This window comes from Drosophila navojoa, chromosome 2, assembly GCF_054131105.1.
Source record: "Drosophila navojoa isolate 15081-1374.11 chromosome 2, UAZ_NAV_1.0, whole genome shotgun sequence".
Lineage (NCBI taxonomy): Eukaryota > Metazoa > Arthropoda > Insecta > Diptera > Drosophilidae > Drosophila > Drosophila navojoa.
Window position 1 is genome coordinate 28,102,302 of NC_142890.1, and position 12,394 is coordinate 28,114,695.

At 41.0% G+C, this 12,394-nt stretch overlaps 5 protein-coding genes across 6 annotated transcripts; 1 reads left to right on the top strand and 4 right to left on the bottom strand.

The window, feature by feature from the left end:
* Positions 1 to 205: 205 nt before the first annotated feature.
* On the bottom strand, positions 206 to 4,432 carry LOC108656804 (uncharacterized). Its single transcript, XM_018109090.3, has 4 exons — positions 4,118 to 4,432; positions 2,976 to 3,079; positions 795 to 1,102; positions 206 to 734 (listed from the first exon to the last, which is right to left on the bottom strand). Exons 1-4 carry the CDS (start codon positions 4,182 to 4,184, stop codon positions 593 to 595), a joined length of 621 nt encoding a protein of 206 aa, XP_017964579.1. The 5' UTR covers positions 4,185 to 4,432; the 3' UTR covers positions 206 to 592.
* Positions 4,433 to 4,807: 375 nt separating this feature from the next.
* LOC108656727 (mitochondrial import inner membrane translocase subunit TIM44) lies at positions 4,808 to 9,722 on the bottom strand. 2 transcript variants are annotated; one of them, XM_018108974.3, is made up of 4 exons: positions 9,488 to 9,722; positions 6,821 to 6,901; positions 6,215 to 6,752; positions 4,808 to 6,161 (listed from the first exon to the last, which is right to left on the bottom strand). In XM_018108974.3, the coding sequence occupies exons 1-4, from the start codon at positions 9,557 to 9,559 to the stop codon at positions 5,497 to 5,499; spliced, it is 1,356 nt and encodes a 451-aa protein (XP_017964463.1). In that variant the 5' UTR covers positions 9,560 to 9,722; the 3' UTR covers positions 4,808 to 5,496. The 2 variants fall into 2 exon arrangements, with proteins under 2 accessions (XP_017964463.1, XP_017964471.1); XM_018108982.3 differs by lacking the exon at positions 9,488 to 9,722 and adding an exon at positions 7,044 to 7,377.
* Positions 7,537 to 10,007, top strand: nanos (RNA-binding protein nanos). The gene is made up of 4 exons (XM_018109020.3): positions 7,537 to 7,858; positions 7,935 to 8,316; positions 8,470 to 8,888; positions 8,958 to 10,007. Exons 1-4 carry the CDS (start codon positions 7,817 to 7,819, stop codon positions 9,219 to 9,221), a joined length of 1,107 nt encoding a protein of 368 aa, XP_017964509.1. The 5' UTR covers positions 7,537 to 7,816; the 3' UTR covers positions 9,222 to 10,007.
* On the bottom strand, positions 9,647 to 12,057 carry Nsun5 (Nop2/Sun-like domain containing protein 5). The gene is made up of 4 exons (XM_018108996.3): positions 11,873 to 12,057; positions 11,552 to 11,801; positions 10,549 to 11,046; positions 9,647 to 10,488 (listed from the first exon to the last, which is right to left on the bottom strand). Exons 1-4 carry the CDS (start codon positions 11,993 to 11,995, stop codon positions 10,058 to 10,060), a joined length of 1,302 nt encoding a protein of 433 aa, XP_017964485.1. The 5' UTR covers positions 11,996 to 12,057; the 3' UTR covers positions 9,647 to 10,057.
* On the bottom strand, positions 11,080 to 11,555 carry LOC108656812 (uncharacterized). Its single transcript, XM_018109100.3, has one exon. It carries the CDS (start codon positions 11,498 to 11,500, stop codon positions 11,123 to 11,125), a length of 378 nt encoding a protein of 125 aa, XP_017964589.1. The 5' UTR covers positions 11,501 to 11,555; the 3' UTR covers positions 11,080 to 11,122.
* Positions 12,058 to 12,394: the final 337 nt, after the last annotated feature.

Here is a 12,394-nt window from a genome sequence, read left to right on the forward strand (position 1 = left end):
AACATACTTCTATGTGTATATTATTCCAAACTGTCAGCCAATCTTATTTTGTAATAACTTTGCATACAGTATACGCCCTGTTATCCTACAGATATGTTATTGTCTAACAGGTGGCGTCTCATCTACGCAAAACTGAGTCTGTAAACGCAAAAGGGCAAGTTTAATTATTCATTTCGGTAATTTCAAAAATAATCTTTTAGTCGAATTTGATTTTGATTTCGTTTAATGCACCCTTACAGAATTTAAATATATATATTTTTTTACAAAATACTTTAGTTTCTGACTCTGAGCGTGATGTTAATATAAAAAGAGTCTCTAGAACAATATCACAGAAACTTAAAACTAATTGGCATGTCCAACTGCGGGCGAAACTTTTAACAGTTCAGCGACCCCATATTCTAAGATGAACTTTAGTATTGTTATTTAACGCGCGATTATGTATGTGTTAGTTAATTGACAATGCATATAAAACACCCGTTCACCTCTCATTCCCACATGCACAGGTGTGTGAATGCAGGCAACGCTATCAAGTGCAATTTAAAATAATATTAAGCGCTAATGAATCTCATCCTACACAAAAATCGACACCAGACTACGAGCGGGTCGTAGCTGTCGTTGTTGTTGGCGCGTAGGGGCTCAGTGTGTGAGGATATGTCACATGATAATCCGGGTCGTCAACGCCCTCCTCGTCCACATCCCGATTAACGAGTCTCTCGCGCATGCCATAGCGTTGCCTGCAGAATAAATTTTAAATAAGAGAATCGTACATATATTAACACACTTGTACTACGTACTCCAGGTGAGATCTCCATATAACGAGTCCGGCGTATAGACACACCGAGACCAGAGCCACGACTACCAATACAATGCTGAGCAGCATGTGGCTCTCGCTAATGGCACTGGACTCCACATCCACGGGTGTCATCTCAATATTTTCAGCTATGAAAGTATCGGTGTCCGTGTTGAAAATGCCGTGGCCCTTGAAACGCTCCTCCAACTCCTCGCTGCTATCCCGATCCTCATCCTCGTTGTCGCCAGACTCAAGTATTTCCACGTCGTATTTATAGTTGCCAGCCAGCGCCAAATTCGTTGCAGTTTTCAGCTAAAAAATACAAAAATAATATAACCGTTAGATACCATTTTATAACGAAGCAAGGCATATCAATTTGGGCGTACGTATGTCTGTCTGTCTGTCTGCATGTAGGTCGACGTTGGCGCGTGAGTAAATTTCAATTTCAACATTTTCAATGACTGGCATGCCATATAATTTATGCTCGATCAGTTTTCACATCTTGACGTCACAATCTTGGCAACTAATTGTCTTTAAATTGAATTAATTAATTCAGCGTTCGAGAAGCTCATTACAAGATTAGCCAATTTATTGATTCGAATGTGAATTGAGTGTATTCTGCTAGTAGGGATATAGAATATTGTACGCGGCTAAAGCTGATTTCTTCATTTATTTTGGATACAAAAGTAGTTAAATGTATTCAAACATCGATATTTCCTGTTTATGGCCCAAATCAGTTAAAAGGTTTTTACATACATATATGCGGGTAATATCAATGGTGACTCATTGACATCCGGAGGGTTGATATTTGCGATTAAGCGCTTAAAATTTCAAAAGAGACTTGAGGCTAGAAGCTTTATGTGCACTTTGTAGTATCAGGTATAATTTTTTCAGATTAGTCACGCCCATAGGTTTAATAAAAAGATTGCACAAAGTTCCAAATTATATATGTATGTATGTACATTATTAAAGGGCTTAGCATTTATATGAATTGCGTAAGTCCTTGAGATGTGTATAAAATATTCTTTTATAATAAATATGTTTGAGAGAGCAAAAGTCGCTGCTGGTACAAATATGTATCATATATAATTGAAACTTTTATTTTCAACTTTCGGTAAGCCATGAACTAAGACTTTCCAATATGTATCATATATAATTGCATTTTTTCCTTTCTAGGTATCATTAACTCTTGAACTTAAGCAAATTGATGATTGCTGTTATTGCATGTTGCAATTGCGCATTCGGATTGCATAACATATTCTATTTTCTAGGCCTTCGACTGATCCAGAGGTTGTAAGTTAATGCGAGCAGATCAGGTCTGGTCTGGTCCGGTCAGGACTGTAATTGAATAAAGTCGACTTGTTGGTTCTCGACAACAAATGCTGCTACGTGACTTGTCATTATTTTGTTTTCCAGATCATGTTTCTCTACAGACGCGCTTCAATTATTCAGTAGCGACAGTCATAACACAATATTATCATAAGCTGCAATAAAAATGATATACTTTTTATGGGTGGAAAGTGATCCGATATTTGAACAGGTGAAATCGCATGCGAGTCGCCTTAGAGTTTAGTTTGTTTAGCCAAGAATGCGGCATTGAGACGTCACAGAAATTACCTAGAATGCGGGTTTAAAGCGATTCGCACTGGGCTCTGGGCTGTTGGCTTTGAGCTTAGGCTGAGTCATAGCCATGACGACAAAGCTCGCTGATCAGGTGGAAGCATTTGGGGTATCCACATTGTCTCGTTCAATTATAACTCAATTTTTTATGGAATTTCGTGACTAAGACGCTAAAAACCCTCATCGGAGACTTCTTCAATTTTGTTTTTTCTTTTTCTCTTTTTAATTTCATGCAAATGGTCGTAACGTGCGTTTGAGCCTTATAAGGCAAGCGGCGCGCGCGTGTCTTTACTGTGGTTTTCGCATTTAATCAAAGTGAAAATAAATAAAAAATGTCTTTAAAGCTTAAATTTCCGGTTCTGTTTTAATAATAAACCGGCCGAGCTGCATAGCCATCATATCACATTACATTTCAGCTGTGTCTGCCGCTCCGTCAACCAGACAGACAGACAGACAGACAGTTAGTCAGTTAGTCAGTCAGGCATTCAGGCACCTCTTTTGAGGCCGGTCTTTTGTGTGATTTTGGTGTCCCAGTTACTCGGGGTCTCGTTAGGGATTAGCTTACCTCCTCGCCAGCGCTGACAGCTGTTTTATTTTTGGCTGCCAGCCCATTCGAATCACTTAGCTCGGTGTCAGTTTTCTTCGGTTCTTCCAAGGGTTTGGCATGAGCTGTAAGAAACGCAATTAAGCAGAAAAGATCAAGATTTATAAATATACACATAAAAAAAAACCAACAAACTGAAACCAAAAATTACTTGGTCATGGCATTTTCCTTGGAAGACAACTCTTCCACAGACAGCTTATAAATATTTGCACAACTTGTGCGACTCTAAAGCAATTCGCACCTACATATGTATTTTTATTGGGCCAATCAAAATATTTATCTTGCCTAGAAACATATTCTGAGCTCTGACTTCTCAGAAGAGACTGGCCTTTTTTAATGGAGATGCTTTTGGGCAAACAAAGAATCGTGCAGAGCCGACAAACCCAACCGGCAAGCTTAATAACGAAACCAGTCTATGTATATGTACCAGACAAATTCATATATGTTCATATGTATATACGTACATATGTATGTTTCTATAAACTTTTGTATATTAGATGACACAAGCAAATAAACACATTCCTAATAAAAGAGTCGCGTTTGTTTCTCAAGTCTGTTTGGCATGCGAAACGCATAAGACTCGCATAAATCGCCCCGAAAACGCGTGGAGAAATTAAGGTTTGCGAATAATTCAAATAAAGGTTGCCCCCAATATGTCCATTTGTGGTCCGGAGGGACCGGAGGGTAACTTTATAAGGAAGCCAAAGCACGCGGTTACACATAACTAACATCTCTAAATACACGAGTTTTATAAGTACGACCTTGATATAAAGTGCTCTGGGCTCTTGGCCACCGACTGAATTGGCATAATAAAAAGCCATATTTATGCGCCGTAAACTTGGCTTGCAAACTGGACCCGCATCAGAGACCCGTTAACGTGAAAGGCAAAGGGTAAAACCAAGAGTATCTGCCTCAGGCCAGCCTTCCAGCTGCATTGGAAACTAGTTTCCAGATAATGTACGAGTGGCAAAATAAATACGAAGACGCTGTGTGGACACTTTAAGTGTGCCTTGGCTATCTGTCTATGCCTTGGATATACATATGTACATACATATGTATGTATATATGAGCCTATGTGTGTGCGTGTGTGTTTATGTACTTACAGAAACCCGTCGTCAGAAGCGCTAAAAGCAAAAGACTGCAGAATGTTAAACCGTTGCTGACACGCATTTTCGTTTGACTTGTCTGGAACCTTTTTTTTTATCAATCGTTAATTAATTCGCTTATCACTCGGTCGTAAATTAAATAATATTCAGTGAGGTGCGTCAGCTGATTATTAGCTAGGTGAGTAAGCTTTTGGATATTTAGCTTCCAATTATTTAAAAACAAAACACTGTTCGATCATACACGAACTTTAAGGCCGGAAAGTTTTTGCGCGTGCGCTCGCGATGAATTCCGCTTGAAGACTGAACGAGCGCACAGTGCTCACTTTATTGGGCTGCATTAAAAAAGCTTTTGAGAACAAAAGACAGAGAGACAAGGAGAGAGAGCGTACGTCAAGTTCAAGTTAAATGAACAAAGCGCAAAACCAGTTAAAAGCGTTGCCACTTCCTTTGCAAATTGAATGGTACTTGTTATTACATTATTAGTATACTTGTTTTAATTTATTATACAAAATGGCTTGTTTTTTATATTTATTATAGCCAAGCTGTTTTAGAATTTAACTTTAACATTTCTGGCTACTCAGTTCTGGCTATACAGAGTTATTAATTTATGGTACATTTCGTACCTACATCTTATTTGGTACATTTGGGAACCCATATTATAATTAAAATATCAATAATGTAATCGTATTCAAAGACTTTTGTATTTATTATTAAATGTGCTAGACTTTTAAAACGTGTAGCAATGATTTTACAAATAATAAGTGATAATTGATGAATGTGGCTCTTTAGTTTCAGCTATTCGGTACAGTGAATTTATCTCTATGCCTGCATAGGCTGGCCTTAAAAGTATTAACAAATCTCCTATACTCAACAATTTAACTTAAGAATTACAAATTGCTTGCACTTTCAGCTTCAACATTTAAATTTGGGCCAATCACTTGCGGCCTCCGAGCGCCGCCGGCCACGCCGCACTCTGAGCACCCAAGCTCACGGTTCAATATACAGCTTACAAGATAGGATAAAATATACAACATATATAGCGCCATGAATAGGCGGTCAGGGTGTAGCGTGGCCGACGATGACCGTAGTCCGTCCGAGCCGCGTGCCAGGTGCATAGCCAAGCCAGCAGTCCACTGCATCACAGATAAGTTAGGAAACCGACCAGCAGCCCCGGCTAGGCTAGGCAGAAGCACGCGACCTGCAGTTAGCAAAATATCTTCGAAGTAGTAGAAGTATAAGAGCGAAACTTTTGCACACAAATGAAGAAAATGAAAACCAACTGCTACGTCAAAGTAGAAGTGTCTGTCGTTTGTCTGTCTAGTGTCTGGGATGATGAGAAACTTAAACTGCTTAGTGATAAGTTGTGTGCAGCACGTTTAAACAAATTGCTCCTGACTGTTGGCCGACAGCTCCATCAGTCGCCAAGCGGCCTTGGGATTGAGCTCGTTTCTGTCACGGCACAGCACCCACACGTAATGCACGCGCATTACCTTTTCCGGATTCCCTTCCACCACCTGGCCCTTCTGATCCCGAACGCACATGATCTGTTGCGCCTGGAACGTGATTATCAGCACAGGTCCTTGCTCCATGACTTTGCCCATGGCCAGCTCAATGTTTTCAATGTCGAGGATCTTGGAGTCCAGATATAGGCCGGCCTTTTTCGCTTGTGTTATGGGCGTTGCAATTATGTTGTACGTGCTCTCGAAGCACCAGTCCTTTAGAATTTCCAGATCCCCTCGCACAATGGCCTCCAAAACATTGGGAATAATGTCCTTTTCGCAATCATGCAAAAACTGCTTCTGATCAAAGTTCGGATCGATTTTGACTAGTTCGGTCATCGTCTCAGACAGCTCGGTTTTTGAAAACAGACCGCCCATCACGTCGGATACCTTATCAGTGAGCAGACGGGAGGCTCGAATGACAGGATTCTCCGATTCGTCGTATTTTACTTTCCAATCAAGTACCTTATTCACATACGTATTATTGTTCTTAAAATTCTCCCACGACTGGTAGAACTTCGAGTCCTTGTGAAGCTCCAAGCCTACGAAGAAAATCATTATTAAATTTCAAAGCAAATCCAGTTATCTTCCTTACCTAATGCTTCCGTATTTGCCTCTACAACCCGCGAGCTATCGGACAGGTCCACTTGAACGCGTTTTCGCAACTTCACGGGCGAGCAATAGACGCGGTTTTCTATGCTCGTCTCGTTCATTTCCTTTTTGATTAATTTCGTTGTATCGGAAATGGCTTGGAAGGCGCCCGACTGTCCCAATTTACCGCTGGTGTCCGTAATGGTATCGGTGACACCCTTCGCCGTTTTGGAGAGCTCCTCGGAAACTTTCTTGGCCAAGTCCGATTTTGAAGCATCGTCAAGAACGTCGCCGACCTTTTCCTTGATGGCACCCAATTGCTCTTTCAATATGTTGGAAGACTTTTGCGCCTCGGATTCAACAATGTTAAACTTCTGCCGCGCCGATTTTAACGCATCTGATTGCTCCAATTTTTGCGCTTCTTCGCGAAACTTTTTTATGCTATCCTTCATCTCTTTATTCTTGTCCATTTCACTCCGCACATTATCAATGAATTGCGAAAAGAATCCGGGCCGGCGTCCAGGTGAGCTATAGAGCCGTTGCTATAAGTCGAGCAAACAAACTATATCAAATCTTGACTAAATAAAAAAGTAAATTATGTGATACTCACCGGTTGCTGTTGCAGGTTGTAGCTTGCTAATTGATACGTAATGAAACATGCGCGCTCGCGCGCTAAGGCAGCCAATTTGTACTGCAATGAAAGAGCGGGTTTATAAATTAAATGAATGATGATGAGGGGCTGCAGCCGAGCCAAATTTAACCTCCAAACGGTCACATGTATAAAGCGGTCCTGTTGTTGACGGCAATATACTCCGTATAATGTATGAACCTACCATTGTGACAGGTATCGCTGCTGCGTGGAGATTTTCTGGACTTTTGCTATGCAAGGAATGCTTGGGCAACTCACGTCAATCGCACCAAATTTATGTAATTCGGACCGTGAAACACGCACGTATAAGAATCTGAGTGTCAGCTGTTTGGAGCGTGCAGTGTTGGCTAATGACGAGTACAGTGCTGTGGAACGTATGTGGTCGCTAGCGGAATTCGAATTGTTGTATTTAATGGGACGATGGTGGGTGTATGTGCAGCAATCGTAATAATTGAATGATGGCGGGTGATTGTCGCCTCAACTACCGATGTATTAAATAATAAATTGATGTGTATTTCTTGGTTGCTCTGTTTTAGTATTTTCTCAATTCCCTTTTCGCCTACCATTTCTGGGACTATGTGGCAACGCTCTGAGCGTATTGCGCCGATTGAAACCGTTACTTCGCCGAGCTTAGCCGAAGACTTCCAGGAATTAAGGCGAACGCAATAGTATGTACTGACACTTAAGTATTTGCTTTTGTAGTTGGCGCCACTTGCCGATATTTTAGTTTTGAGCAATTTAATATATTTTTGCGCCAGTTTCAACCGTGAATTTAAGTTAAATCATAATTAAATATTAAAGAAGTAGCGCATAAATATACTTCAGCCAGAAAATAATAATAAAAAGAAACAATTTAACTTAATTGTATGTGGGAAAGAATTGGTGCAAACCGAAAAGAGCAATAACGGCACTTTGTACTTGTCTACATTCCAATAGACATTGTTGTTGGAATTTATCATGTTTCGCAGCGGCAATAGCCTGGAAAACAGTGTACCGATGGTAAGTGGACGCCATTGCAAGCCGTAGATTGCTTTTGATTTTTCTGAAAATAATTTGAGTTGTATTCATTCGCTAGGACAATATGTCACCTTTTCATGGTATTGGCGGTCTCAATATGTACTTGGACACGGCGTCGCAAAACATCTCGCCACCTGTTTCATCGGCCACTCTGAGTCCTCCTACGACCCCATTGACACCGGAACCTACGATGTCCTCGACTCAGTTTCCCCTGCTGACGGACAACAACCAAGTAAATATGAACGCCTCTGCGGCCGGTACACTGTTCCTGCAGCGCCAGTACCAATATCATCTGCTGCTGCAACAGCAGCAGCAGCAGCTGGCTTTGGCGAAGCATCAGCTGGCTTTAGCTGCGTCTGCGGCCGCTGCGAATCACCAGCAAAAGGATGAGATAGCGCATTCATTGAAAATGTTTGCCCTGCTCACGTCCTGCAATACAGGTGAGTGTGAGTAGGATAGGTATAGATGGGAAGGCAACGGTAAAGTCACAATCATCAAAAGAAAGTACTTTTTAGCGGCAACAACGGGACATTCATATTGAAGTTTGCAGGCCGTATAAAAATTGCGCTAATTAATGTTCTGCCTCTTCCCAGATAATAACAATGGTTCTACCCAAGATGCAATGCAGGAGTTTGCATCCAATGGATACGTGAGCGATGAGTTCAATTGCTTTCAGTACAACAATCAAAGTTCTGTCACACCGCAGTCGTCTTCTCTGCCACGACAATATGCAGCTGGTAACTCGACGGCTGCGGCATCCTATGGGTCGCCCTCAGTAGCTGCTGCACATTGGCTTAATTACAACAATTACCGCGAGCAGCTGAACAATGTGTGGCGCAGCATGTCCTACGCTCCGAACTTGGCAACCACTACAGGCGTTGCTATGGGCTCTCAAAAGAACGTGAATGTTGGACTGCCAATGCCTCCGGACCAAGTACGCAATATCAGCAATGTGAACGTGGCGAGTACCAATAAACTACATAAGCGCTATAATGGCAAGACTAAAGAATTGGTAAGTAGAAGGCTTATCTTCGCTAGTCGGCGGAGTTCCTGATCATTTTGTATTTCTTCTATGCTACAGGTGCCCAGGCACTGTGTTTTCTGTGAAAACAACAACGAAGCGGAAGCTGTGGTCAACAGCCATTCAGTGCGTGACTCCTACGGACGAGTGCTGTGCCCAAAGCTACGCACCTATGTATGCCCAATTTGTGGTGCATCCGGCGACTCGGCGCACACCATCAAGTACTGTCCTAAGAAACCCATTGTCACAATGGAAGATGCCATTAAGGCGGAGTCGTTTCGTCTTGCCAAAAGCAATTACTACAAGCAGCAAATGAAGGTATAATTGTGGGAGAAACTCTGGTAGTTTTTCATACGTGTACGTAATCTATATATATGTATATATAGCTATATATATATATATATATGTATCGATATATATATACGTGATCCACATTGAAATGCTCAAAGATGAGCACCGATAATTTAATGCGCCTGGCGCGTTCGATTTTATTATATTTTTTAAACACTACGGTCAGATAGTGTGTCATCATTAGAAAACACGCTCAAACTTCAAACATATTTGTTTCATAAAATTCAATAATTACTTACGATATCGTAACTTTTGTAGAATCGTAGCCGATAAAAATGTCTAAACACTGGCTTATTGATTTGTGCCAGCATTTTTGTTAACGCTAACGACACTTAGCGATCAGATAATCTGCAATATTGGTCTGATATATCTTAATGTATTATTTTTGGATTGAAAGACTTTGAATTTCGAACTGCCAATCGTGATAGAGAGTAATTTGAATGCTAAAGAAATAAGCAATGAATATTTTCTATGGCAGACTTTTCAGAGTACAAGTTTTTAAATTTTGACATCAAAAAATTGATTAACACAATTTTTATTATATGTTTCATATATATTCTTTTTTTTAATGTACCAACGCTCATTACCAGTATATATTCATTTTATATATTTATTAATATGAGGCGATCTTTAAAACTTATAAATGTTATACAAAAGTATATTTTATTTTTATTTTTATTTTTTTTATAAACAAATGCAAAGAATGTTTAAAATGTTCTAATTAAGTTTACTAAAAGTTCATGTAAATTGAAGTTGAAAGAGTCAAATAAAGTACTTAATTATACTATGTGCGTTTTCCCCTAGCTGAGCTATTCATTGTCAGCATCCGGGCGTTTCTCGAACATGGCCAAGAAGATGCCATCGGTCAGATCGTAGTCGGGAAGACAATACAAACAGTTCTTGCCAATTTGCACGTACTCCTTGTCACCCACGTTCTGCCATTTATTCCGTAGCGCCTTCTTGCAACTGAGGAGCTTGAATGAGGGATTCAGCTGGAGGCAGCGTTGAACCACCTGTTCGTTCTCCTCCTTCCAAAGGGAGCAAGTACAGTAGAGAATACGTTTGACATTTGGAAACGCGCTCATGGCGTGCGATAAAATCTTGATTTGTAGCCCAGCCAGTTTATATAGACGTTTGTCGTCTTTCTGCTCATCACAGACGCTGATACGGCTTTGCATTCCATTACCAGAACAACTGGGATCTACCAAAATATACTCGACATCTGGACATTTCGTGGCATCTAGAGTCAGAGAAGATGAGTTAGATAAAGAATGTGAATCGTTCGTAGTTTTCTACTGACCCATGGTAAGAGCATCGCCCAGTATGGGCGTGACTATCTGGCAGCCTGCCTCGTTCGTAATATCGCACAAGGCCTTGTATCGCTCTTTGGACTGCTCCACGGCATAGATGCGCCCTTGGTTGTGCATCACATTGCAAATATGTAGAGTTTTCATGCCCGGAGCTGCGCACATGTCTAGCACAGTTGATCCAACTGGAGGGGCTAGCAGCTCGGCAGCCAGGCAGGTGGCCTTGTTCTGCAATATGAACTTTTTAGTGTGGACGAATTCATGGGAGGCCCAGTAATGACTCCACTTGTGATGGAATATCAGAACTCCTTCCACATGCATGTCCATCAGGAACTCGTCCTCCTCCAATGCCCGTATTGCTGCCAAAAAGTCAGCATATGTGCCGTCTGAGTCCAGCTGCTTGCGCCGCCACTCCTCGCCATACAAGTAGTCCAGGGCATCGGCGACACTGAGCAGATTCGTATTGATGCGTACATAGCGTGGATTGGGCTCTGTGTGTTTAAGCAAAGAAAAGCATGGAAAAGTGTTACAAAAAATGTCTTTTATTACGTCTGAGCTTAAACTAAATTATTGCTCCTTTTTATTGTCGTCGTTTTCAATCGCCAGTACAGGCGGATCCTTCTCACGGACAGCCTTCAATACATACATGGCTACTATTGTATTGACCACCAGCACGGCCGTCAGCACAGAGTAGCAATTCACTTGAAATGTGCTCAGTTCGGGAAAGGATTCCTCCAGCCAGCTGCGCACACCATAGAAGCCAAGGAAAGGCAGCGTAAACATGAGCACACTGTATGCCATTAGCCAGAGAAACACCTCTAGGCTCTTGTCCACATATTGTTGCTCAGGCTCCGGCTCATGCTCAACTTCCGACTTTTCTGGTTGCGCAGCTGAACTCATTGGGGCAACGGCGAGCGCTGATTGCTTTTTCGACTTTTTGCCCATTGCCAATTAATACTGTTTGGTTTACAGCTACGTCTATACTTGAGCACCTGCCTTTCTTCTTCTGCTCTGAGCCGCTAATAGCTTGTTGCAATTTCTCCTTGTACGAGCGCACTGTTTGCACTGGTTTGCTTTCTCCGTTCAATTGTCCGCGTCCGAAAATTAGTTCCGTAACTAGCACCTTGGCCAGTGCCGAGTCCAAGTTTGGATTTTCTTTCAGCAGTCCCGTCTCCTCGATAGCGTTGTCAATGGCTCCTCTGTTGTCGCTGTAATGTTTTAACACCGCTTGCAAGCTTCGGACGCGCTGTTAATATGAAAAGATTCGGTTGCTCACATTAGCCGCCTGTCAATTGAACCAGATTTTACACTACTAACCGCATGCTTTTCTTCAAATATCAACGATTTGATTGATTTTTGTTTCTCAATGGCAGCCTTTAATATTTTGGCTGTTGCTTTATATTGGGTGGGCACTTTTATTGAATGTGTGAATTGGCTCATGATGTATCACGTGTATAATTGTATCGAACCATAAGAATAAGTTCGCGTGAACAACAGATAAAACAGAGCCACCGAGCAAGCCAGTGGTTCATTTAGTTCATTATTATAGAATCTGTTAATATTAACAGAGCGCGCTTTTCGATTTGATAAAAAATCATGTTACGATAGTTTCCAAATATTGCAATTTAAAAATATATTTGTTGTTTTTTATAATTTTTCATAAAATTTTAAGTCTTCTGACTTTAAAATAACAGTGCGATAACAGTTTTCACACCAAGTTTCGATAAACAGCAATACGATAAGCATTTCGATAGATTTACCTGTATATGCATTTTGGCTTAAAATTTTAACGAACTTGTTAATCGTTCATAAAATGCAACAAATAAATATGTAAGTAAA